General features: G+C 42.5%; 1 protein-coding gene across 10 annotated transcripts in view; it reads left to right on the top strand.

Moving 5' to 3' along the window:
• The window catches only part of TNRC6A (trinucleotide repeat containing adaptor 6A), a 102,083-nt gene extending 76,921 nt beyond the window's left edge, over positions 1–25,162 (top strand). For 8 of the 10 annotated variants that reach the window (XM_070484671.1, XM_044747577.2, XM_044747573.2 and 5 more), the window contains 9 exons: positions 27–237; positions 2,955–3,086; positions 14,329–14,487; positions 15,117–15,257; positions 16,860–16,967; positions 18,577–18,798; positions 20,621–20,691; positions 21,460–21,599; positions 22,366–25,162. In XM_070484671.1, coding sequence (XP_070340772.1) covers positions 27–237; positions 2,955–3,086; positions 14,329–14,487; positions 15,117–15,257; positions 16,860–16,967; positions 18,577–18,798; positions 20,621–20,691; positions 21,460–21,599; positions 22,366–22,741 — 1,560 coding nt within the window. In that variant the 3' untranslated portion in view covers positions 22,742–25,162. Of the gene's footprint in view, positions 1–26; positions 238–2,954; positions 3,087–14,328; positions 14,488–15,116; positions 15,258–16,859; positions 16,968–18,576; positions 18,799–20,620; positions 20,692–21,134; positions 21,263–21,459; positions 21,600–22,365 lie in introns of all 10 variants that reach the window. The other 2 variants (XR_011494219.1, XR_011494218.1) reach the window with 1 other exon arrangement.
• The last annotated feature ends 2,490 nt before the right edge of the window (positions 25,163–27,652 follow it).

Here is a 27,652-nt window from a genome sequence, read left to right as displayed (position 1 = left end):
AGTTCTTCCCATTTTGTTGTTTGAAGGGTCGACCTCTTAGTGTGCAGCAGCAAATGATGCAACAATCCCGTCAACTTGATCCAAACCTGTTGGTGAAGCAACAGACTCCGCCATCTCAGCAGCAGTCACTCCATCAGCCAGCCATGAAGTCTTTCCTCGAAAACGTCATGCCCCACACTACACCCGAGCTGCAAAAAGGGCCATCACCAATAAATGCTTTCAGCAACTTCCCTATAGGTGGGTTTCTCCTTGGCCAAAACATTCAGCTAATGCTCGGTAATCACAAGCTTACATCCTTCTCTCTTACCTTTACAGTCTATTCCCTCATGAAAGCCATGCTGGTACTTCAGCTGTTTCCTCTCTGAGAGTTGCCATACCTCTTCTAGGTTTAATTAGCCTATCTTCATGGTTCAGTAAAGGCCTCTCTTCATTCAAGAAAATCACACCATCAAAAATTCTGCATTCATTTAAAGCGGGTTAGTGGCCGAGTGGTTGAGTTCGTGCACTCCGCTTCGGCAGCCCGGGGTTTTGCCAGTTCAGATCCTGGGCGTGGACCTAGCACCATTATCAGGCCATGCTGAGGTGGCATCCCACATAACAGAGCCAGAAGGACCTACAACTAGAATACACAGCTAGGTACTGGGGGGCTTTGGGGAGAAAAAGAAAAAAAGAGGGTTAGAATAAAGATACTTCTTTTTAAGAACTGGATATCTTAATTGTAGGATATTAAGGGAAGAGGACTGAAATAATTACTAGAAACAGTGCACCAGAGAAATTTTGAGCAGTGCTGCTTTGGGGAAACAACTGTGAATAGTCACATTTGTAGTTTTCAGAACCTGAAATTTTAATTTGTCTAAATATTTGTAAATGATTAGTGGTATAAATGTAGACAATGGGAGTGAGAGAAAGGATTGCCCTTATCACATTTGCAATAACTTTCCCCCTTCTCCTTTTTCATTATGTCTCCAGGCTTTTATTCCCTCCAGAAATATCAGGCTTCTGTGTTTTCTCCTTCCTTAGGTCCCTGTTCTTCTTGTGCCTTTGATTATATTTTGATCCTTGGTTGTTCGCACCCTGTTCATTTTGCTTTTCCTTTTTCTCTTTTCCTTTACAATGGTTTCTTGTAAACCAGCTTTGTTGGTTGCTAACCCAACTGTGTTGAAGGTGGTTAGTTACCTAGCATGTTGTGGGCTACAGGCAGGGATGGGGCCTGCTGTTGCCCCTGCCCCTGCTTCTCTCTGTGCCTGCACTGATACATGGTTTGGCACTCCCTGGTATTGCCATGGGCTCTCAGCTATGATATAGATTGCACTTTGAGTCCCTGGGATTGTTAGCAATCTCTTTACATTCCCAGAAGCAGTTCCTTTATCAGTTACAACTGCGGATAGATAGCATAGAAGCCTTTTGGTGGTGACCAGCTGATCCCAAAGACAGCAGTATAGAGTATAGTGGTAAAAGAATACCCAAGTACATTGAGAGGTTTTGGTCTCACCAGTGAAGGGAAGTGACTCACATTGTTTGACTACATACTGGACATATAAATTGGGCCAGTGAGGAGATAAATTTTTAAATATGGGGTTTCCTATCCGGGCTGGCTTTATAGCAAGAGATACTTTTTCCTGATTAAGAAAGTCTGCTTGACCCTTGCAAACACCAGTATGGGTGTCTAAATCATACATTGGCAAACTACAGCCTATTGGCCAGATTTGGGCGGCTGCCTAACTTTATAAATAAAGTTTTATTGGAACACAGATGTGCTCTTTTGTTAATATATTTTCTGTGGCTGCTTTTGTGCCATAGCAGTAGAGTTGCATAGAGACGCTGAGACCGTATGGCTCACAGAGCCCAAGATATTTACTATCTGAATAGTTACAGAAAAAAATTGCCAACTCTTGGGTCTAATTGATGAGTCCAGAGAGCAACAAATTTAATTGCTCACTCCAAAAATAGGGATGATATTAGAGATTTCATATTATTAAAGTTTTTAAGTTTGACTGACCTAATATCACATGGACTCTCATCAGACCCAAGTATTTAGAACCATTTGTTTTGAAACTTTAGAATAAGAACCACCAGGATGTGTGTTAAAGTTCTGGTTCCCGCTGAAAAGTCCTCATTTTTAACAAGTATCTCACATGATTCTGATGTTGATGGTTGTCCTGGATCACACTTTAAGAAACATTGGCTTAATGGTCAATTTTTTTTACTGTAGTATCTAAGATAGAAATTTCCATCCGTCTTCAAAGAGAATATCTAAGTCTGATGTGTGCCATGGGCAAAATTCAAGGAAATTGTGCCTTGGGATATTGAAGTCTCACGTTTAAGTATAATTAGAGCAGGACATTTTTACTTTTAAATGACACTATGCTTTGGCTGGTCAGCCAGTTAAAAATTGTTGTTTACAAGCAAAGGATAGTAACTGAAAGTGATTATATGTGATTCTTCATGCATGGTAGTCTTAGGAAATAGCTAGAGAGATGTAGTTTATTAGAGATAAACTTGAATATCTGGCTTTCTTAAAATTTTCTTATTTTTCCAGGGAATTTAAAAATAACCAAAATTATATGGAGAAATATTTTTCTACAGTTAATGCAATTATAGTATTACCAGTTTTATGGTTTGAAAAAGTTGTATTATTTATTGAGTGTTAGAATAGCTATTTGAGATTTCTGCGTATTGCTCTCTCTGCTAACCTAGTCCTGGCTTTTTCTGCCAACCTTGTTTCTGCATGACGTTGGACAGGAGCCCAGAATGTTTGTTCTGCCTGCCTTGCCTTTGTCTGTAATCATTTGGCTATGCCACATCTGCAGGGTGATATTTATTAAGGGACATTGGGCAGGATTGAAGATGTTAATTACATATTTTTAAAACCTAGAAAATTGAAGTTGTAGTACCAGAAGGAAAACGTGGTATGTTTTATGAAGTGTTTTTTAAAATTAGTATTTTATTTTTAGGCTTGAACTCAAACTTGAATGTAAATATGGATATGAACAGTATTAAAGAGCCACAGTCAAGACTAAGGAAGTGGACTACAGTGGACAGCATTTCTGCAAACACATCTTTGGATCAAAACTCCAGCAAACATGGTATAAAATACATTCTTACATTTTGCCATTTTTTAAAAATCTGTAGAATACTCAATTTAGGCTTTTATTTTAAATGTGTATTTTCAAAGCCAAATTCTCATAGAACCTTTCCTCATTATTAAAAAATGCTTTATTAGTTATTAAATCTTAGTTAAAACAAAAAAACAAAATTAACTTATTTTATTATGCTATTGTACGAAATAGAGATCACATTATACACTTAATTTTTTAATTATTCCCCTTTTGATGGTCATTTAGGTTTTTGCAATTGATTTTATTGTTCTAACGTTCTACTTAACATTTACTTAGTTTAATCTGATGTAGGGTGTTAAAAACTTCCATAATAATTTGATTTCTATCAGTTTCTTGTATGTTGACACATTTTCTTTATTGCTATCCATAAATCCTAAGATTCAATATTATTGTCTTCTCATCAATTAATTTTTATTTTAGAAATATCATCTTCATCTTATTTAATATTATCCATTCATCTAGAAAATGTTAGTGGGATATCTTCTGCTTTCCAACCACTGTACCAGGCCACCTGCAATACATATATATATATATATATACACACACACACATACGTGTACACAATTGAGTAAAAATACTTGCCCTGAAGGTGCTCCTTGTTTGGTAGCAAAAATAACCATGTAAACAGCTTTAGAACACTGTGGTAGGTACTATAAAAGTTAATATGTATAATAGTACAAATAATATAATAATGTGAAATCCATGGGAGGATTGAGTCAGGAATAGCGAACTGGATGTGGCAGGTCTGGAAACACTTTATAGAGAGTCATCTGAACTGAGTCTTCAAGGTTACCAACAACTAGAGAAAGAATGAGAGTATAGCATGTGAAAAGTTAAAAGACAGGACAGCCTGGTGAGTTCTCTTATGTGGGCATGTCTTGAGGTGAAGGTGCAAATGAGAGAAAGGAGGAAGGTGAAACTGGAATAGTAGGTATGGAGCAAATCATAGATAACTTTTATGCTGTAAATCATTTTAAACATAAAAACGGCAGCTATCTAGAGGCATGTAGGACTTAAAGTGGTCTAAGTGAGCGAAAGAGGGCAATGGACATGAGAGGGAGTGCACTGAAGAGAGTGTTAGAATTAAGGCCAAAAGGGCTTGGTAACTAACTTAACTAATTCTGCAAGTATACAGTTGGCTATAATCTCCTGTACCTCTAGCCCCCTTCGATCTAACCCCTTGATCTTTAATACTTGGCTCAAAAGTCGTTTCCAAGGAGTTTCCTCCAGGCTTTATGTTCCCCTAGCATGTCTTTATGGATCTGTGTCTTGTGTAAGTATCCATTTAGGCCTGTCTTCGTCACAGGACATAAACTCCTGGAGGAGAGTGCCCACACTTTGCTTACTTTGTAGCCCCATTGAGCGCGTTGAAGCCCTCGGGAAACACTTGGCTAGATGAAAGAGTGAGTGGGTGATAATGCGATTAATGGTTGAGAGTAAATGCAGGAATCAAAGCAGGCTTGGTGGGACAGACAATGAATTGATTTTGACTTCTTGAGTGTGGTGTTTTGGGGATAGCTCAATGTGGAGGAACCCAGTAAGAAATTAGAAATAGAGTCCTAGCACTCAGAAGAGGAATTCTGGGCTAGAGTAAGATTTGGTGTTCATCAGAATGTTGAGGTCATGGACATGAATCAGATTGCCCAGAGGGACAGAGCATAGAGAGAAAAGAACAAGGATGGAATCCTGGAGCCACTAGTAGTGACGCAAACTGGAAAAGAATGACTGGAGGGATAGACTGTGGAGACCCACAAAAATGTTTCTACATACAGGTTTTCTGTCTTCTCAGTTAAAATAAATTTTTCCAAGTCTGTTTTCCATATGTGTGCCTCAGTTTCTCTGTAAAAGTGAAATATTCCCTGCCTTTCACTGCTGTTGTGGGTGTAACATATAATCTCAAGTGCTCAGTATACTTACATAGGGCATACTGGTTGGTATCCAGTGTGCGCTATATAAGTGGGGTGTCATCATGCAGCATAGGTTTTAAAGTCAAATATACTTGAGATTCAGTCTCAGTTCTTAAAGTCTTTTAGCTATAGTGTTTACATTTGGAAAATAGAAATCATAGAATTCGGTTTTGCTTGTTTGTTTCTTTTTTAAAGATTTTATTTTTCCTTTTTTCTCCCAAATCCCCCCAGTATGTAGTTATGCATTTTTAGTTGTGGGTCCTTCTAGTTGTGGCATGTGGGATGCCGCCTCAGCATGGCTCGATGAGCAGTGCCATGTCCGCGCCCAGGATATGAACTGGCGAAACCCCGGGCCACTGAAGTAGATCACACAAACTTAACCACTTGGCAACGGGGCCGGCCCCAAAATCGTAGATTTTTTGAGAGAGTTAAATGAGATAGCTATTAAGCTCTTATCTCATTGCTTGGCAACTAAAATGCAGGCGGTGGGGGTGGGGGGGGGTCTTCTTATAAGCAGCCTATTATCATCATAAGTTTGTTTTTTATTCAATTAATGAAAGAAATTTTGTGTTTTATTTTTTGTTTTTAATTTTGTATTTATCTTCTGTTTTTTTAAACTTAACATCTGGTTTTTATCATTTTTTTCACTGTGCATTTTATTGCATAAACTGTTTTCTTTTTTTGGTTTGGGGTTTTTTTTAGTGAGGAAGATTGGCCCTAACATCTGTTGCCAACCTTCCTCTTTTTGCTTGAGGAAGATTGTCACTGAGCTAACATCTGTGCCAGTCTCCCTGTTTTGTATGTGGGATTCCACCACAGCGTGAATTGATGAGCTGTATGTAGGTCCATGCCTGGGATATGAACCTGTGAACCCCAGGGCACCGAAGCAGAGTGCACAAACTTAACCACTATGCCACCAGGCTGGCCCCCAGACTGTTTTCTTCTACATAAATCTGGAATGTGAACAGTGGATTTTTAAGTTTTTTAGTAATTAGCTTAAACAACAAATATTTTATTTCTGTATCTATAGCAATCTAATGCACATATTCTAGTAACATTCTCTTCAGAATAATAAGGTCGATGCTTTTTCTGTGCTTCAGTCTAGATTCCCACTTATTTCCTTAATTTGACGTCTTGAGCCTTTGTCATTCTTTCTCTGTTTGTAAAATTTTTATTTTATTTTTGAGGAAGATAAGCCGTGAGCTAACATCTGCTGCTAATCCTCCTCTTTTTACTGAGGAAGGTTGGCCCTGAGCTAACGTCTGTGCCCATCTTCCTCTCTTTTATGTGTGGGACGCCTACCATAGCATGACGTGATAAGCGGTGCTAGGTCCGTGCCTTGAATCTGAGCTGGTGAACCCCGGGCTGCCAAAGCAAAGCACGCGAACTTAAACCGCAGCGCCACCAGGCTGGCCCCTCTCTTTTTTTTTTTAATTATTTTTCTATTAGTAATACGAATTACTTAATTTTCGTCTGCTTCCCCATCCCTAAAATGTTCTCATTTTCTTTACATTAGCAGGCGGTGTGACTAATCTTAATCAACCCAAGACCGGTAGTCTTCCTTTCATGGATGTTATTTGATATCTCCCAGCTTTTATTTTTTTTAATTTATTTACTTATTTATTTATTTATTTTTATTTTTTGAAGAAGATTAGCCCTGAGCTAACTGCTGTCAATCCTCCTCTTTTTCTGAGGAAGACTGGCCCTGAGCTAACATCCGTGCCCGTCCTCCTCTACTTTATATGTGGGACGCCTACCACAGCATGGCTTGTGAAGTGGTGCCATGTCCGCACCCGAGATTCGAACCTGTGAACCCCAGGCTGCCGAAGCGGAACATGCGCACTTAACTGCTGCGCCACTGGGCCGGCCCCTCTCCCGGCTTTTATTTTATTCCACAAAAAAATCAAGAATGTTTGATGAGGTTTCTTCTGTTTGTTTGCTTTTATTATTTCTTCGTTGTATTTTTTTCTTCCTTGTGAAAGTGACTTCAAAAATATACCTTGGTCTGGTCATGGTTTTAGTCTTCATCTCTCAAAAGAAAGGCAGGTTAGTTTTATATCTGTATATGAGAGCCCTTTAAATTTCAAGTCTTAAAATGCTGACTTTTTTTTTAAGCCTTTTAATCTGTTTAAAGAAAGTGCTTTTTCTTATCCTCGTAACCCTCCAATTGTTTATAGTATTGTTTTCTCCCAGAACTACTTCTTTTTGCTTGGTGTCTCTTTTCCTTCTCTTAGTATCTCTCTCTCTCTAGCATTGGAGATTTAGAATCTTCTTCTCAGGCATATTCTTTTTTTTTTTTTTTAATGATTTTATTTTTCCTTTTTCTCCCAAAGCCTCCCAGTACATAGTTGTGTATTTTTAGTTGTGGGTCCTTCTAGTTGTGGCACATGGGACGCTGCCTTAGCATGACTTCATGAGTCGTGCCATGTCTGCGCCCAGGATATGAACTGGCGAAACCCTGGGCCGCTGAAGTGGAACTCGCAAACTTAACCACTCCGCCACAGGGCCAGCCCCAGGCGTATTCTTTTTGTTTGCTTTTTTCCCCCTTTTCCTTATATTAAAAATTAGGAAAATGTTAATCATCCTGTTTCCATTGTTAATATTTTGGTGTAGTTTCTTCTTTTTCCCTTATAAAAAATAAAATATGGGCCGGCTCCGTGGCCAAGTGGTTAAGTTCGCAAGCTCCGCTGCGGTGGCCCAGGGTTCGGATCCTGGGTGCGGACATGGCACTGCTCATCAGGCCACGTTGAGGCGGTGTCCCACATCCCACAACTAGAAGGACCTGCAACTAAGATATACAACTATGTACGGGGAGATAAAGCAGAAAAAAAAACCAGATTGACAGCAGTTGTTAGCCAAGGTGCCAATCTTTAAAAAAAATAAATAAGAAAATTAAAATAAAATAAAATAAATTGCCATCTGACTGTGTTCAGGAGAGATCCTGAAAATTCCAGCTCACGTATTATGTTTTGTTAAATTCTCACTATTTTGAAAATAACTTTTTTGAGCCAACTTCTGTTTAAACATTCAGGAAGTTTCATGTCAAAATTCAGATTTCTGGCATCTCTTTAGAAATGTGAAGATCTGGCAGCACTGAGCTCCAAAGCGGTAACCACCCAAAACTGAGTGGCTGCTGCCCATGCGTGCGCTGGCCCACTGCCACTCTCGTTGTCCCTCTGCTGGATGGTAGCATCATTTGCCATTTATCTTTGCGCTTACTCAGGAGTGTTTTTATGTTTTGTTTTTCTTCACAATTCCCTCATACCTATGCCCTCCCCTCATTGGTGGATAAATGTTTTCCTCTGCTCTGTAACCCAAGAAATATTTCCCTGCTGTCATCTTTCTGTCTGAGGAAGGACCATGGGACTTTTCCTATAGCCCACCTGCTTCACTTGTTTATGAAACGGGATTGGCCTCGTTGGCATTTGCGTTTCCCTCTTGTAGAAAATAGTAGCTGCTGTTCCGTAGTAGTAGAGTAGTGTAGAGAGAATTTTTTGAGGGAGAGTGATCTGATAGCAATATTCAGGATCACATCAGAGATAGGCTGAGCCAGGGGAGGAGAGAGGCCTGTGGGGAAGGCCGTGGCTGGCACTGGCAGTTTGCAGCACAGTCTGAGGTGGGCTCTATTGTTACCTCCATTTTTAGTGAAGCTTAGAGAACCAGTAAGTCAGTTGTAGAACAGAGAAGAAGGAGAAAATCCAGGAGACCTTCTGTGTCACGGGTCCCCAAGACCATGCTCAAGTTTGCGGGTCTGCTAGAAGATCTCAAAGAACTCAAAAAAGCTGTAATACTCATGCGTATGGTTTATTACAGCAGAAGAATACAGGTTAAAATCAGCAAAGGAAAAAGGCGCATAGGGCAGAGTCCAGGAGAAGCTTCCTGCTGTCCTATTCCACTGGAGTCCCACAGACTTGATTCTCCCAGCAGTGATGTGTGAAATCATGTACAAAGTATTGCCAAACAGAGAAGCTCACTAAAGCCTTGGTGTCCAAGGTTTTTTATCAGGGATCAGTCATATAGGCATGGAGCCACCTGCATGACTGATCTTAGCTACTCAGTCTCCAACCCCCTGCAGACCTCTCAGAGGTCAGACAAATATAACATGACCAAGGCCCCTCGCAGACAAAAGCAAGTGTTCACCATAAATCATATTTTTCTTATAAACTATGTGGTATGGAGTGGCCCAGGGTATGCAAAGCTCTTCTTATCTGGTAGGTTATTCTCTGGGCTTAGATGGGCCCATGAACCAATCAAGTGCCAGTCCTGAAGCTCTTTGCAGTGTGCAGTCTGGGCCTGCTGTGCGAACCCTTTACTGCTCACCTTCTAGAGTGAGAAAAACCAGATTTGTTGAGGGAAGTAGAGTGGAGTGGAGGCGAGGACACTTGACTAGGAAATTGTGCATCGAGGAAGGGTTGGACTGGGATGTCTGTGGTAGTTTATGGTCCTAAGATTCTGTGACTTCAAGCTAGTTTATAAAATCCCTTTCTAGCCCTCACCTCCCAGAGAAAATTACAGTGTTCTGGGGAGGGGCACATAGACAGAAGGATGTTTATTTTCGTCTTGAGGTTGAAGGCAGTTGGGAAAGGCTTCCAAGAGGCCCTGTGGTCTCTTAAGCTGAGATATGAAAGATAAACAGGAGTTAGCCAGGCAGAGGGGAAGGGAGGGAAAACCATGAGAGGTGGGCGGAGGCTAGAATTTTAAGAGACTTAGAAACTGTTGAAGAGTTTGAATGTTACTCCCTCCGTGAAGGAGAACGGTTTTAAGCTGGGAAGTGACATGATCAGGTTGCATTTTCTGGCTGCAGTGTGGAGAACTGGGGAGTAGAGGTGGACCGAGGGATCAGTTGGGAACCTTCTCTGCCTAACCCAAAGCTTAGCCAAACAAGAGATGACAGTAGCTTGACCTAGTGTAGTCATTATTCAAGAGCTGTGTGATCGTTTCACAGTATGTTCAAATATAGAATCATTACGTTGTATAGTTAAAACTAATGTCAATTATATCTCAATAAAAAAATTTTGTAAAGAAATGAAGAGTAGGGGCCAGCCTGGTGGTGCAGCAGTTAAGTGCGCACGTTCTGCTTCGGTGGCCCAGGGTTTGCTGGTTCGGATCCCGGGTGTGGACATGGCACTGCTCATCAAGCCATGCTGTGGCAGGCGTCCCACATATAAAGTAGAGGAAGATGAGCACGGATGTTAGCTCAGGGCCAGTCTTCCTCAGCAAAAAGAGGAGGATTGGCAATAGTTAGCTCAGGGCTAATCTTCCTCAAAAAAAAAAAAAGAAATGAAGAGTAAATGTATAATATAAATTATAAAGACACCCACTAAAACAAAAATATAAGCCTTCCACATTTTCAGAGAGTTTTTAAAGAATCTATAAAGAAATAGAAGGCATCACATAAAATAATATGAGAGAACTAAGACCAAATATATTTCAATTTGATAAATATAAATGGGCCAAACTAATTTGTTAAAATAAAAGAAATTATGATTGAATCATAAAGCAAAATCCAACTCCATGCTGTATACAAGGGACCCAAACAAAATAATTCAGAAATCTTTGCAATTGCAAAAAGGAAAAAAAAAGAGCTATGTAGGAAGCAGAATTGACAGGACTTACTGATTTTAGGATAATGGAGAGGGAGAAGCCAGAAGAGACACTGTTTTCTAACTTCAGCAACATCCAATCTGTGTTCCTCTGATTAGTATTAGAAGCACATTTTTATGACATTCATTTCTTTCCTTTCTTTTGGATTTTATCTTAAAACTTTATGTGACTAAACTTGGCTTAAAAGTCAGTTTGCTAGTTTGTACTCATTGAACTGATGATCAGAAATTGAAGGTGAAATTGTCATGTAATAGAAGGAACGTTGGACCATAAATCATACAGACCTGAATTCTAAGTTGAATTTGCCACTCAAGGGTATATTTCATTTGGAATTTTTCTTAAGAGCGGGAATGGGAGTTGAGGCGGTGGCAAAATAAATATGGACCCTGGATTTGAAACCTAGTTCTGCTGCTGATTAGCTCTGCTACTTATTGGCTACTGGCAAGTAACCCAACCTTTCTGAACTTCGGCTCCCTCATCAGCTAAATGGGAATAATAATAGTACTTCTTACGATCTTTTGAGGATGAATAAGACAATACCTCTGAAGCACTTAAGCACCAGAACAGGGTTAGACATGTAAGTGGTCATTAGTTCTCAGCCTTCATTATTGTTACTGCCGTCATAGTTATCTCCTGAGATGCCCTACCTCTAAGACGGCACCGTTTCTCCAGCTTAGTTTGTAAATCCAGCTTAGTTTGCTTGGACTAAATTTACTGCATAAATTTTACATTTCATTTTTTTGATGTGATTAATAGAATATGATTGGACCGTAGCTGCCTTTTATGTCATCTATTTTTCTTTTTAATAATTGTTTCTTACTAAAAAAAAAAGGGAATGCTTTTATCACTTCAGCTTCTTACATAGGATTTAATCACTTGAAATTTGGCAACTCTGCTTACTTAACTGTATCACCTGCAACTACTACTTTATTTATATCCCACTTCATTCCCAAGTGGTTTAAATTCAGCTTGCAGAGAAGATATGTAGTTCAGGGGCCGGCCCAGTGGCGCAGCAGTTAAGTTCACACGTTCCACTTCTTGGCCACCCGGGGTTCGCCGGTTTGGGTCCTGGCACCGCTTGGCAAAAGCCATGCTGTGGTAGGCGTCCCACGTATAGAGTAGAGGAAGATGGGCATGGATGTTAGCTCAGGGGCAGTCTTCCTCCAAAAAAAAAAAAATACGTAGGTCACTCAGATAAAAGTCACTAGATGAGGAAGCCAGAGAAGAGGGGAAATGGGATTGGTGGGATGACCAAATCCAGTCCAGGATAGGTTAGTGCCCGCTGCTGAGCGGAGGTCCTTTTGGGCTTCAGCTCTGCTGTCTCTCAGTAGCTGAGAGAAACTTGAATGTTTCCTGCAGCCAGGGGAACGTTTGTCACGGAATGAAGGAGACTGAAGCGACGTTTGGGCTCCACTTTGCGTTACCAGAAGCTCGTAGCTAGAGCAGCCTTGAATCCATGAACCAGGGCTTTTCTTTGCATCTATTTGAAACTCAACATGAGAGGACAAGACACTTGATTTTCCTTTCTTCACTCTTGCTCCTCATTCCAGTAAATTGTACCTCCTTCTAGGAAGTTAGTGAAGCTAGAAACTTGAGAAATTCTTTTTTTTTAAGTTCATTAAGATAATTTACATATAGTACAATTCCTCCTTTAAAGTACACAATTCAGTGGCTTTTAGTATATTCTCATAGTTATGTATCCGTCACCACAGTCAATTTGGAACATTTGCCTTACCCTAGGAGAACCCCTGAGGTGTCACTCCTCCATTTTCCTTTCTCTCCCAACCATAAGTAAAAACTAATCTTCCAGGGCCGGCCCCATGGCTCAGCAGTTAAATTCACGCTCTGCTTCTGCAGCCCAGGGTTTCACCAGTTCAGATGCTGGGCACGGACATGGCACCGCTCATCGAGCCATGCTGAGGCGATGTCCCACGTGCCATAACTAGAAGGACCCACAACTAAAAATATACAACTGTGAACCGGGGGGCTTTGGGGAGAAAAAGGAAAAATAAAATCTTAAAAAAAAAACCTAATCTTTCTGTTTTCTATTAATTTGTCTATATTTGACATTTCATATAAGTGGAAGCATGTAATATCTGGGCCTTTGTGACTGGCATTTTTGGCTTAACATATGTTTTCAAGGTTCATCTGTGTTGTAGCATGCATAAGTATTTCATTCCTCGTTATAGTCATGCTGGATAATAACCACATTTTGTTTATCCATTTATCACTGGGTAGATATTTGGGTCCAAGAGATATTCTTGATTTTTTTTCCTTTCTCCAACCTCCACATCCAGTCCATCCAAACAGTGCCCATTCTACTTCCTAATATGTAGTTTATGCATCCATGTGTCTCACCATCTTAACAGCCTCCTGGTCATCTCCCTGCTTCCATCCCTGCCTGCCTTCCGTTTTCCACACTGCAGCAAAAGTGATCTCAAAACACATCAGGTTGTATCACTTCTCTTCTTAAAACCCTTCAACATAAAGAACTCCTTTCTGTGTCCTACAAAAGCCTCACATGAGGGTGTTGCAAATTCTGATGCCTTCAGGGAACAGGCAGGGTGTAGACCAATCTGGAGGGGTAGGGCCTGGGGCAGCCAGAGTGCACACCCCACCTGAGGGCCTTTGAATTCCCTCACTCCCTCATGTTATTCACTCTTCCACTTCCTATTTTTCAGACAGAATGGTCTTTTGGTTCCTCAAATGTGCGAATCTGTCTTTCTCCTCAGGTGTTTGTTCAGGCTGTACCCATTGCCTCGAATTCCCTCCCCCAACCCTTTATTTGACAGCCCTGCCCACTCCTTGCCACACACACTCTCCTTCCATTCTCTGTCCGTTTACTTGGCTTTTTATTAGAATATACTATCACTGAGGGCAAGAACCCCATTCATCCTCACCTTTCTATGTCCAGCGTTTAGCACAGCAGCTGGCACTGTTCTGATAGGAGAATGATGTGTTTTGCCTATTGTGTAAAGCATTGGTCAGTTTAAGACGCATTCAAAGATAGGTATGGAGAATAATACCAGAAAACAATGTTGCTAAGTGAGAGTAAGTTGTAGTTTTATGGAATTTCATACTCATTTTGTTAACAAATATCTTTACCAATGCTGTATAATCACAAGGGGGCATAGTATAGGGTAGAAATATAAGTATCCTGATAGAAAAGGATATTAATTTGTTTTCATTACATGTGTGTTGTGGGCATAGCCATTTCCTGGAGTCTCAGGTATACCTCTTTGCCGCTCACGATGTCCTTTACCACAGTTTTTTCTTTACTGCAGTTGTTTCTTCCTTCCAGTGCTTCTCACTCCCCCCCACCCCCAACCATGAATCTCCCCTGCAGAGTTCACTGTGCTTGTTCTCACTTTAGGCCAAAATACAAGTGTTTTAATGACTTGGAAATGGTTTTGTACTCATATTCTGATCACTTATTGATGCTTATGTTCCTTATATCCTTCTTGAAATAAAATCCACTGTGATCATTTTCATATCTCAATATATGAGAGTTAAAAGTAATTGAAGTCTGAAGGAGAGCACAGAGTTGTCTTTTCTCCTTGCATTTTCACCTAATCTGTAGAATACAGTTTGAAACCCACAGATCTAGTAGAAAGTTTTTTGTTATATTTGAGAAACTACAAGAAATAAGTTGAGTAGTATATTTCGCTCCCATTTCACTCTCCTTTTTCTCTTTGTAGGTGCTATTTCAAGTGGTTTCAGGCTGGAAGAGCCCCCGTTTGTTCCCTATGACTTCATGAATAGCAGTACTTCTCCAGCCAGCCCTCCGGGTTCAATAGGAGACGGCTGGCCACGTGCCAAATCGCCTAATGGCTCTAGCAGTGTTAATTGGCCACCAGGTAAAATGGCAACAGCTTCTTTCATGAGGGTTTGTTTCTGTTAAGATTTTGTGACCTCTATATGTATTAATTCTGCCTGATTGGACTGAACTGTGCTAACGATAAGAAAGAATGCAAAAATGACAGATGAAAAGTTGAACATCAAGTCTTATGCAGATGAATGCGTCTGGCCTGTTACCAGTGCCTTTGTGCTCCAAGCAGTGAAGGTGGGATTAGTCCCACTGGCGGCATGCAGAATTATATAAAGATCTTGAGTCCTTTTTTTTTCTTAAGCCGTGTCAGGGGACTAACTCGACAGTATTTTATTGATGCTGAGGAGTCACCGGAAAGGCACCTGTGGCCTGCCTTGTCCTGTTGGACTTGCTTTGTGATTTGTAATTAAAGCACTTTAAAATATCACTGTTTAAAAATATATAAATCCAGGGAAATGGTTTCGGCTGCAAAAACTTGCAAGTTATTCATAAATAACAGCTTATAATAATTGTATTGCTGAATCAGCCTCTTAGGGTGCTAGTGTTAATTGGAAAATATTTGAGAATTACATAGACTTTAGGAATAAAAGTTTTGGATATTTAATAATGGGTTTTTAAATAATTGAGTCTGAACTAATTCTGAATTTTTATTTCCAGAATTTCGCCCTGGTGAACCATGGAAAGGTTATCCAAACATTGACCCTGAAACTGACCCTTACGTCACTCCTGGCAGTGTCATAAACAATCTTTCAATTAATACTGTACGGGAAGTTGACCACCTCAGGGACAGGAACAGTGGTATGTAGACGGTACAAGTCAGAATTTCTGAATGATGGTGGACAGCATGGTTTAAGAATGGCTCAAAGTGGCCGTGAAACTCTGAACAGCAAAAGTCACTCTGGCACATCACAGCACCTGACATCCAAGGGCATCATGGCAATGAAAACACTTTAATTCTCAATTTTCCTATAGGTGGCTCTTTAGCCATTTTTAAAATGAGGACTTATCACTTGATATGGTAAACACGTATATTAACTTAGTAAGTTAACACAAACATTTGCTTTCCAGTAATTGTATTAGCAACTCAAGGTTGCTGTGTACTTTATAACTCATTTCAATAGTGGCTGTTTAAGAAATGGATGTTTCTTGTAAAAGATTTTATATTATTTGTTTATACACACTGGATATTAAAGGGCTTTCATCTGGAGAAGCAATTTGGCTTTGTCTCCCAGAGTGAAAATAAGACCAATTTAAGGGTCTCTGCAGTCCTGATGCACTTTATAATGGGTTATCAAATAAAATCATTATACTACCTACCACATGATTATTTTTCACACCAGGTATTTACAAGTATTGCATGTATACACTAGGAGAAAGGTGAATGAAAATATTTTCTCTGTTTCTGTAATGTATATCCTCCCATCTACCCCTTTAAACAGTTTATAATAAAATGGCAAACAGTCAGCATTTTACATTAAATATGTAATTTGTGAACAGATGTTTGCCATATCACAGTGGTGAGAAGAGAATCCTCATTGTTCTGAAGTAACTGAGTTTAACGGACAGCCATGTAGAAGTGAAGGCACTACTTTTCCGGGAGGAAGGGGCCAGAGCCAAGCCCGAGCCCGCACGCCTGGGAGTTAGTGAGAGAGTCTGGCAGCTTGCGGAAACAAGGGCTGCTGCTTGTTTCTAGAAGATTCTGAAAGTCAGGAGAGGAGTTTAGATTTGATATTAAAAGAAATAAACCTTTGAAGGTTTTGGGTGGGAGAATCATCGTTTAAGGTGGGGTAATCTGACGGTAAGCAGAATGGATTGGAGTGGGAGACCAGTTAGGAGCTGTTGGAGTGTTCCAGATCATGGTTGAGTCTAGAACTAAATTAGAATAGTGGTCAAGGGGATTTTTTTTAAATAGGGAGAAAGGCTAGGTTTTGGAGAATGAAAATGGGGCATGGTGGAGAAAGATGAAGGCCTGGTTAACTGGCAGTGTCAGTGCCAGGGTGCCTTGGTGAACTGCCTGATAAGAAGTCACTGGAGTTCAGAGATAGGAGTTGGGAGCATAAGAATTATCCCTCCTTTTGGAACCCCATACTGGGAAGTAAAGCCAGGTGTTGTCTTGGGGATGTATCTCCTTATCCTGTGCCATTGTTAGAATGTATTCTCACAGACAGGGCTGGGAGGGAAATACTTCATCTGAGCCACAGTAAAAACAGTGAGCAAGCTCTCGGCCTGCTGTTTTGAAGGCGAGAAGGCAGATGAGATCTTGGGTACCATCTGTGACCCTGAGCCTACCTGTTTCCTTTCAGTGGCTACTGTTGCAGTTTCACGGGATGCTTTTGCTTTTTCTCAAACACCATGTCCCTTGCTCTGGGGATGACTCATTGGGCTCTTCCCCCCACATAGGGTCATCCTCATCCTTGAACACCACGCTGCCTTCAACTAGTGCCTGGTCATCCATTCGTGCCTCCAACTACAACGTTCCCCTCAGCAGTACAGCACAAAGCACTTCAGGTGGGCCTTGGGGGGACAGGGTCTGGGGGGGTGGGGGGGAGGTCAGCACCTGGGGCTGGGCTGGGCTTTTCAGTCCCTCTTCCTTTTATCTGAAGTCATATTTTCATAGAGGTAGGAGAATATATTTCTAAGCCTTGGAAAATATTTTTAACACCAGTTTGTCCCTTTTTATAATATACTGTATCTAGCAATCATTTACTAAAGTAATGAGCTTTCACAGAATAGTTCTCACTGTCATCTGAGAGCCATCTCAGCTTTGTAATTAAATGTAATTTAATTACATTTAATTTAAACTATCTGCAGTGAAGGATATGTTACTTTTAAAATTTCCAATCCTTTGTAAACTCATACTTTTGTAGAATACAGTAAACCTGAACTTGGAATTGCTAGGAAAATGATTACATACTTGGGAGTTATGGCGATGTCAAGTTGCTGTCAACGTTTACAAACGCTCCTCTGAATTTCTGTACGCATTCTGTCACGGGCCAGTAATTAACTGTTGTGACCAGTCTTTGACCACACTTCAAGTCGCGCTGATTAAAGGACATGCGCTTTATGAATCAAGTAGAAGAATAGTTGACAGTGGCAGAAATTATAAAATTTTCCATCCCCATCTGCCCCCTCATGTTTTTAGCGTTATTTTGACGTGCTTTCCTTTGTGCCTGATCCCTGCACAGCCCTGTCGCTGTGAGGCAGCGCACGTCAGGGAATGAGCTTGCTCACTTTCTTCTTTTTTGTTTTTGAAAGCTAGACAGGCCTAGGTTCCTGGCTGTGCACTGGACCCATAGGCAAGTTGCTTAACCTCTCTATCCTCAGTAGAATGTGTGTCAGGGTTAGGGATGGCATATGCCAAGTGTCAGCAGCCCAGCGCTCAGCACAGAGAGGCACGCAGAGTGAATGTCTGCTGTGATGACCCCCTGAGTGGGGGCTGCTTTTGGAGTCCTTTTTTCTATGAGTAAACAGTATAGTTCTAGAATCTCTTTAATGGCCTATGTGACAATTGCGAGTGACTCAGTTATGGTTATTAAGATAAGGAGTTCCCAATTGCTGTTTTAGAGCAATTCAAAGCAGTGGGGGTTTTTTTGTTTTGATTTCAATTAAAGTGTAGTTTTGAGGGGCTGGCCCCGTGGCCGAGTGGTTAAGTTCGTGCGCTCCGCTGCAGGCGGCCCAGTGTTTCGTTGGTTCGAATCCTGGGCGCGGACGTGGCACTGCTCATCAAACCATGCTGAGGCAGCGTCCCACATGCCACAACTGGAAAGACCCGCAGTGAAGAATATACAACTATGTACTGGGGGGCTTTGGGGAGAAAAAGGAAAAAAATGAAATCTTTTTTTTTTTTTTTAAGTGTAGTTTTGTACACTGGAATAAGAATTTCATAGGTCTTAAAACTATTAATAACACAAATGATCTGAGCATTTTGAGGCAACAAAGAGCAGTTTCCTTTTGGCTTTTTGTTTTTATTTGGCAGTTTAGTTTGATTTGGGGGTTTTTAATGGAGTTTCTTTTTGTTTGATTTGCTTTTAGTGGGAGAATGGGTGTTAACTCTTTAAATTTTCTCTTTTCTGAAAGCACTCTGTCTCCCCCCACTTTGTTTTCTTCCTTTGAGTAGCCAGAAATAGTGATTCCAAATTGACATGGTCTCCTGGTTCAGTTACAAACACCTCTCTGGCTCATGAGCTGTGGAAGGTCCCTTTGCCACCTAAAAACATCACTGCTCCGTCCCGCCCACCTCCGGGACTGACTGGTCAGAAGCCACCCTTGTCTACGTGGGATAATTCTCCCCTTCGTGTAGGTGGAGGATGGGGAAATTCTGACACCAGGTATACCCCAGGTAAGATGAAGAGCACAGGATGGTTTCATGTGCTGTATTTGCTGAACACTGACTGGTACCAACAGTCTAGTTTAATAGAGACCTAAATGGTGACTGTCACATTCCTCTCTGTAAAAGAGGATTCTAACCTAAAGAAACGTACACTTCCTAGTGCATTGGCATCTGTAATTTCCGTGTGTTTGAGAGTCTTAAATTTTATTTCAAGTTTTGCCCAGTTTACTTAAGAACATTTGCCCAAAGACACATAACAGTCAGTTCTAAAGTTAATGGAATGGGGCTCTCCTTTCTTTCAAAAGTTTATCAAAAGCTCATCCTAAAATGTGTGCTAACTTCCTGCTCGTGGCAGGCATGCAGAATAACACCATGTCACATGGAACAGAAGCTATTATTTGATGAGGCTGGGGAAGGTGGGAGCAGCCCATCTAGGCCTTGAAGAATAGAGCGTGTCTGGGGGAAAGCTGGGGCTGTGCTCAGGCTCATTGTAAAATGTGATGTTAAGCGGGACATTTGAGAGTGAAAGGGGATGCTGCTAATTAATCATACAGTGCCCATGGGCATAAACCAGACTGTCCCTGGAGAACTGGGACGAGTGGCTTCCCTACCTCTCTCCTTCTGTAAGTGACTAGCCCTGGATTTGTACTGGCATCGTGTCCCCGCCCACCTCCCCCCAACACACACACACACACAGAGCCACAAATTTAACTCAGAATTGTCTGCCAGTTCTAACAGTAAATGTGGTTGTCTCCTTCATTCTCCTTGGCCCCAAAACCATGCCAAACTTTCTCATCTTCAGGCTGAAAATGATAGTAAAACCTCATTAGTAATTTCTAGCCTTTAGATAGGAGATTGACTGAAATAAATTTTATAGTGTTTCCTTTAGAGGAAAGTTTTAATTACACGAAAAGAACACTGTTCCAAGCTACTAAATGCAAATTTATGTAATTGGCGTCATGTGCAAGTGGTTCTTTCAGACCACAAACATCTTCTGGGAGCCAGCTAAGTGACCGGTAGTACACAGTGAAGGGAGATAATAAAAGTGGCCTAGGAGCCCCCACCCCAAGGAGGGTTGGTGGAGTTAAGTGGGATCAGGAAGCCTGTAAGAGTAAGCCAAGCAAAACAGAGGGAACAGCATATGCCAGGGCTCAGAGACCTGGGAAAGCACAAAGCTTCCCTGTGGAGTTATTAGAGATCGGTGGGCGGGGATCGGGGCCAGGGGTCAGGGAGAAATGAGTAGGCATGAGCTAGCTGTGTCATGGAGCCATCTTCCTAAGCCACACTGAAGTGTTTGTGAGACACCTTTAAATAGTTGTAGATACGGTAGTGACTTGATCGTGTTTTAAAGCTCTGCCGCTGGGAGAGAGCAGATGCTGTGGGGCAGAGCAGGAAGGCCAATTAGGGAGCTCCTGTGGTACCCCAGATAAAAATGAGGAATGTCTGGATGATTGCAAGCTCTTAAATCCCCTTAGAGCTTCACACCCTGTGGGACGTGCATGCAAGGTCATTGATGCCTGAGATAATCACAGACAGGCCTTTCCGCAAAGGGTACCATTTTGAGATAGTTTTGGCTTTATAAATGAAAAGATCCCAAAGGGGTATGGCCTTTTTTGGCTCACTAGCCTGCCATGTGATGAGCTGGGAGCCGCCTGGGCCTAGGGAGAAAGTACCCCAGGTAGAAGTGCAGATAAGTAAGAAGGCAGGGAAGGATGCCAAGAGCGCAGATGATCCCCCTGAATACCTGTAATTTGACTGGGATGTGTTTGTCCTCAACAGTCATTCAGGCCACAGTCTTGGAAACTGACTTGTCTTTCTCATTCCTTATTAGGTTCCAGCTGGGGTGAGAGCAGCTCAGGGAGAATAACAAATTGGCTTGTTCTAAAAAACCTTACACCTCAGGTAAGAACACCAGGTATTCTGTTTTGTGTGGATGTGCCAGGTAGCATGGGAGCAAAGGTTTCCAGTGTTAAGTTTAAGATGGTGCTACGCAGGCCTACCAAGTGGTACTAAGCAGATGTCAAGGCTGGGCAGAGGACAGTCTTTAGATGGCTCAGGCAGGCTGTGGTCTGATTCAGTGGTTTTCACACTGTGAAATGTACATGAAAATACAGACCAAAAATACAGATCCCAGGTTTCACCCCAAGGACTGATTTAGTGATCTGGGCTGGATCAGGAATCTGCATTTTTATAAGGGCATTCTCGTGGATTTGATGCAGGTCATCCTTGTGTTGCACTTTGAGAAACCCCAGTCTGCCCTTTTAGATTAGGACATTTTCTTAGTCCCTGGACCACTCCATCCTCTGGAGGCTGGATGTTAAGAGCCCACCCCCCTCCTCCCCCAGGGAGCAGTGCCTTGATGAATCCTGTCCTCAGGGCAGGGAAGAGAGAAGACATGAAGCCACAGCAGGGGCACTGGCTAACTAAGGAATTGGGGATCTGGGGAATGTCCAGGAGTCTAGAGGCCACAGAGGTATGGCTCTGGGACCAGTGGAGGTGGGGAGGGGGGCGCTGTACCCCATCACAGCAGTGAGTCCCAGTGAAGAGTGACACCAGGAGTAAGAACTATGGGTGAGAGAGAAAGGACCAGAGTCCCAGTTGGGACAACCTCCCTGGGTGGTCCTCGAGACAGTGCATCTAATTGGTGGTTCCTCACACTCTGTTTCCTAGATTGATGGCTCAACTCTGCGTACTCTGTGCATGCAGCATGGCCCACTGATAACATTCCACCTGAACCTCCCACATGGAAATGCTTTGGTCCGTTACAGTTCAAAAGAAGAGGTAGTGAAGGCACAAAAGTCTCTGCACATGTAAGTTGGCCGTTCTGTGTGACACCTGGGAAAAGCCCTCACAATTGTAAGAGTTTGGGGTTCCCTCATTTGGGGTTCCCTTGTGTGTGAGGACAGCTGATGACGCTGTGCACCATCTCCAGGCCAGCGGCAGCCTCACTCTATCTTGGGTTCCCAGGTTGACAGTCTAAGGGGAAGCATCATCCCTGGTCAGTAGGGCCCTAGAAAGTCCCTTGAACTGCCTGTAGGAGGCAAAAAGACATGATCTTGCCACCACAGCTGCATTCCCAGGGGAGCTTCGCTCTGGCCCTCGAGAGCCCTGGGCGCCGTGCCCCACCCTCTGCTGCCTGGGGTACTGCTCATTGAAGGGAGGGCATGCTGGGTGCCTCGTGTGTTCTCCCCTCTCCCTCTCCCCACTTCATTGCTTTTTTAGCAGAGATTCTCTAAGTTTCACCCTCAGTTTTGAATCAATAAAACCCTTCAGGGGCCCACCTCCGTGGCCGAATGGTTAAGTTTGCACACTCCGCTTCGCTGGCCCCAGGTTTCACTGGTTCAGATCCTGGGCGTGGACGTGGCACCGCCCATCAGGTCATACTGAGGTGGCGTCCCACATAGCACAACCAGAGGCACTCACAACTAGAATATACAACTGTGTACTGGGGAGCTTTGGGGAGAAGAAGAAGAAAAAAAAAGAAGATTGGCAACAGATGCCGATCTTTAAAAAACAAAAAAACCCTGAATTCAGATCTCCTGAGTCTTCACTGTGCCTACTTGTCTCTCTCTCTAGGTGTGTATTGGGGAACACTACTATTCTTGCTGAGTTTGCCAGTGAAGAGGAGATCAGTCGTTTCTTTGCACAAAGTCAGTCTCTGACCCCTTCTCCTGGCTGGCAGTCTCTCGGGTCCAGCCAGAGCCGGCTGGGCGCTCTCGACTGTTCCCACCCGTTCTCCAGCCGGACCGATCTCAATCACTGGAATGGTGCTGGGCTGTCGGGAACTAACTGTGGAGACCTTCACGGCACTTCACTCTGGGGGACCCCACATTATTCCACAAGCCTGTGGGGTCCTCCAAGCAGCAGCGACCCCCGGGGAATTAGCAGCCCATCCCCCATTAATGCTTTTCTTTCTGTTGACCACCTGGGTGGGGGTGGAGAGTCCATGTAACAGTGTAGACGTCGACTCACGAACTGTGACCTCAAGATGTAAAAGAAAGGAGCACTAAGTTGGGCTCGCCGCCTGCAGCCAGGGGCCACCTGTGGGAACAGCTATTCTCTGCACATTTTCCACTTTGTTTTCCCTGAAACATATCAGTTTGAATACTTGAATCATGCAGGCCAATATTATAATGTGAAAAGGTATCTATCTATTTACACTCCCAAGTAGCGCCATACATGCTAAACCATATAGAATGAGCTCACTTGTGTATATTCATCATGTTTAGCCTTTGGGTTCCTTTTTTTCCTCCCTCTTATCCTTCCCTCCCCCCTTTATTCTCTTCTTTTTTTTTTTTTTTTTTTGCAAAACCGTTTTTTTGGGCTGATAATGTATGAGCTTTTAACTTTGCACTGAATGATGTTCTCTCCGTCTAATCGGCAATATGGGGGGGCAGCTGTTCCAGTGTAAATGTTTACTCAAGGATGTTCTTAAAAGGTGTGCGCTCTCTACTATGCCTTGATGTTTGCCTACCTTATTGTGGTATCGTGGCGATTAAAAGATCAAGTTATGATACTGACTTAGGATGTAAATGAAAGTATTGCACCAGTTTTTTCATGTTATAAAACTAAAGAATTTTCGCTCTGCAGTTTGAAAAACTGTGGCCACAGCTGTGACTTGCAGCCCACCTGCCACCCAGGACGGGCCCTGCACTTTGAATAGGCTTTCCATTTTGTTTTGAAGGTTCCCACGTTGAACCTTCTTGTTTACAGATTTTTTTGTTTGTTTTTTGAGAAAAAGAAATGTTTACTCTTCCATCATTTAAAAAAAATTTAAAAGACAAAAAAAAAATGGAGGATGATTTAAAAGATGCTTTCTATCTCTGGGAAAAAGGAGCAGCATTTGGCCATGTTCTTTTGTTTTTCTATTCCTGTCCTAAATCAAAGAGCATGGTTCTCAGGAAAACCAGTTCCCCAGTAAAAAAACTCCTTGTAGTTTCTTATAGGAAAAAAGAAAAACCCCAACTTTTAGCACTGATACTACGTATTGCTCTGTTAAAAAATTTTCTCTGCCAAAAAAAAGAAAAAACAAAAAAACGCTTAAAGCTGGAGTTTGACATTCTGCTTTCAGATGCTGTCTTTTTATTAGTGAGTGATGATGGTTTGCTAATAATCAGTAGGTAATAATTTTTTGTAATCCCATCAAGTGGCTCTATATGTTTCTGCTCTCTTGTGACTGTGTTAATGTTTAACTGTTGTACCTTAAAGCCGAAATCAGTAACTATGCATACTGTAACCAAGGTATTGGGCTTACAGAATTGTTCGTTGTATAAAGAAAATTTTAAATGTTGTTGCAAACTAACGAGTTACACCATTTTTAAAATTTCTTTCTCTCCTCCCCCCTTTTTTTGCCCACAAATGGTATTATAATGCTTGCTTAGTCAAAGAAGAGAGACTAAACAAGGGTAAAAAATTTTAACAATACAGAATTTGCCATCATTTCATTGCCTTGATTCTAACTGTTTGTGTCCTAAGATGCAAAAGAAGTCAGTGGCTTTTAACTGTTTACAAATAGAATGTGATTGTAAAATGTACAGTTTGGTTGTGTTTGAATTATGAAATTTCTTCAGATATAATAAACCATGACTTTTTGGCTGCTCAACATTAATTGTCTCTTTTTTGTGAATTTATTTGTACGCTCTTTTTTATGATGAAACTTTCAAAGTTGCTATGTATGAGGGTTCTCATAGAGCAACTGATTAGAAATCTAAGCAAATATTTGAACATTTTATCTGAACTTATCCACAATTTCACCCTGAGATAATGTGAGAACAATGGGAAACTGTAGCTTGCTCCTTCCTACCCTCTTTGAGCATCTTTGGGATCTTGTTGCTCAAAACTCTTCTGTGACTTCATCTTCCCCACCATTTGTGCCCATCTCAAGCCTCAGCAAGAGACCATTTGGAACATGAAGCTTAATGACTTGACAGTGTTCTCGTGTTAAACTCTCATACCTCTGTTACAAAATGAGAAATGCCACAACCTGGACTGGCCTTTTTCTTCCCCCTTCACGGCCCTGACTCCTCACTGCAGGAGCTCTGGGGCAAAACCTGTGTATGTCTTTCAGTGTATGACTTCAAATCATGCTCCAACTTGCCAGGTGTAAGCTGATGTTGTCAGACACCTTAATATAAGCAAATGTTGTTCAATGCATTCAATGTATATTGACTTCCATACTGGTTTTTCCAAAAACCAAAGGTAGCTTTGAAAAACCATGTCTGGAAATGTTTGCAACGTTAAGCTGATTGACCTTTTGGGGCTTTGAGTAGTATATAATTGACTTCGTAACTGCGTTAATTGTATTGTTAAAGTGTTTGGGAGTTTTTTGCGCTTGTTATGTGGAAATAAAGTGTTTGATCTAAAAAATTAAAAAGTGGTTTTGATTTTTGCCTAGTCCTTGAATAACACGGCTCTCTTCCCAAAATGACTGTGTTACTCCTAAGTTTTCCTTGATCTCTGTCAACCGTCCGTGCCCTAGTCCAGGCCATTAGTCTCTTGGCACCATTTCTCTGGCTTAATGGCCTCGAGTCACGGACAGCCTGCAAGAGTCGGTCTAAATGTTTTAACATGTCTAGTCATGCATTTCCAAATGCTGCTCACAATGCCACACGGCTCCTGCTCCCTGTGTCTTCTGGACTCTGGACTTCTGAGGTCTGCACTGCTGCTCTGGCTCTGTTCTCCTCCCAGCGGGCCGGTCCAGCACTGCCTAACCCTCAGTGACTCGACATGGTATCACTGAGGCCAGCTTCCCTGTGCTCTCTCTTCCCATCGAGAGTAGGCACCTTCCCTCATTGCTGATGCTACAAAAATGTGATCCCCTCTCCAATCAGTATCTCAAGCTACTGTACCAGGCCACCAGCTGATGAATAAACTCTTGCTCATCTTTGTGATTCATGAGATCAGACACCTACTGGAAGGAATAACAGCTGTTACCTGTTGACATTTGAGGACTGAAGATAGCGGTAGTGCCACTCTTAAATTATGAGGGTGGATGAACCAGGGAAGGTTGAGGTAAAGTTCTTGACAGGTGGGGTCAAATTCAGGCTAAATATTGTGAAGATAGAGGTTGAGGTAAGAGGGGGTGTATTTGGATCAAGGCAGGAACGACAAATTGAGGTTGCATTGAGCAAGCTGGCGTAATAATTAGCTAAGATCATTTCTGTGCTTTGGGACTTCACTAGTTTCCCTCTTCAAAGTTTAAGATCTCTTCCTGACGATCCTTTGATTTCAGAAGTGAGTGGCGGGGTCTCTGAACAGGAGCCAGAATCGGAATTCAAATGAACCTTGAGAGCCCCTCACAAAGACCAGGCCTCGTGGCACTTCCTCTGAGCAGGCATTTGCAAGGTCATAGGGAAGAGGGAGTAACAGTATGTTAAGGCTTCTCTATGTGCCAAGTGCTTTGTACGTGCTTTCTCACTTAACTTTCACAGCACCCCAGCCCGGCCCTAGAACAGGAAACTGCAGTGTTTCTCAAATTCTCCACCAACACGCCCCCAAAGTTAAGCAGGGGATGGAGGCTGCGGATCCCCCTGGGATCTGAAGGCAGAGTTTTAACCTCTGCATTTTAGGTTAAAATTGCATATGAATGTTGCATTCTGCCCCATCATACCTGTTTTCATCTAAAAATAGTGTTTTAAGTAGCCAGTGAGGTGGTTCTTCAAAAGTCTGATGCTTCAGAAAGATGAGCCGTGATAAGGCCCGCGTCCCCCACTTGAAGAAGCAGGGCTGGAGAGCCTCCGCTCTGGGTGACTTGAGTGGCAGAGACAGCTCCAGCGAAGGGACAAGAAGAGTGACCCATTCGCCAACCCAGCCCTGAGTCTGTGGGCCCTGTCTAAGCTCTCAGGGACCAAGATGCCCCTGTCCTGGCTGGCTGTTGACCCACTGGGTAGGGAAGCCCCGCAGTCTACCGGTAGAGGAGGACTCAGCTTCAGGCAGTGAGCTAACTTGTGTCCACAGTCCAGCAAACTTCCAGAAGGGGACAAACTGAAAAATATCAGCAGGCCTAAGCAGCCTGCAGGCCTGAATCCAATTCATGGACTTCCATTACAATATTACCATATCCTGGAACCGCCTAGTTTTCATTGATTCCATGGTTTTTAAAATCAACTTATTAAATGAATTTCTGGACAAAGGTTAGTGATGGACAGAAAATCAGTGCTGTTTGCTGTAAATAAAAGGGAGCTGTATGGGGCCAGCCCAGTGGCTCAGTGGTTAAGTTCGCACGTTCTGCTTTGGCGACCCGGGGTTCACAGGTTTGGATCCCAAGTGCGGACATGGCACCCCTTGGCAAGCCACGCTGTGGTAGGCGTCCCACATATAAAGTAGAGGAAGATGGGCACGGATGTGAGCTCAGGGCCAGTCTTCCTCAGCAAGAAGAGAAGGATTGGCAGCACTTAGCTCAGGGCTAATCTTCCTCAAAAGTAAAAGAAATTCTTTAAAAAAAAAAAAAAGGGAGCTGTAAAAGAAACACAAAACAAACCAAAGGGTGTTTTCAACTCTGGGTGGAGACTTCTCTGTCCAAGTTCCAGGGAGGGGTCCGAGAGTGCTGGAGAGGGCTTAAAGGCACTCCACTGTGGGGACATCCCGCCGACACGGCCAGGCAGACGGCAAGGGGAAAGCTTTATCCATTTGTAATTCACTGTTACCTCCTCTACCTGAAGAAGCCCTGTCAGGTCACCCCCACCCCCGGTGGTACAGGACCTGCACTTTAGAAATCTGCCCTCTGGGAGACCCGCGGTGTGCGCAGGGGTCGAGGTCACCTCCCAAATGTGTCCCGCTCGCTCCTGCCCTAAGGCCTTGGCTGGCATTCATGGGAAGCTGCCCTCTGACAGCTGCTGCTGTCTCCACAGAGAAGTGTGATGAC

This window comes from Equus asinus, chromosome 14, assembly GCF_041296235.1.
Source record: "Equus asinus isolate D_3611 breed Donkey chromosome 14, EquAss-T2T_v2, whole genome shotgun sequence".
NCBI lineage: Eukaryota > Metazoa > Chordata > Mammalia > Perissodactyla > Equidae > Equus > Equus asinus.
Note: the sequence above shows the minus strand (reverse complement) of the source record. Positions and strands in the feature narration are given on the sequence as shown.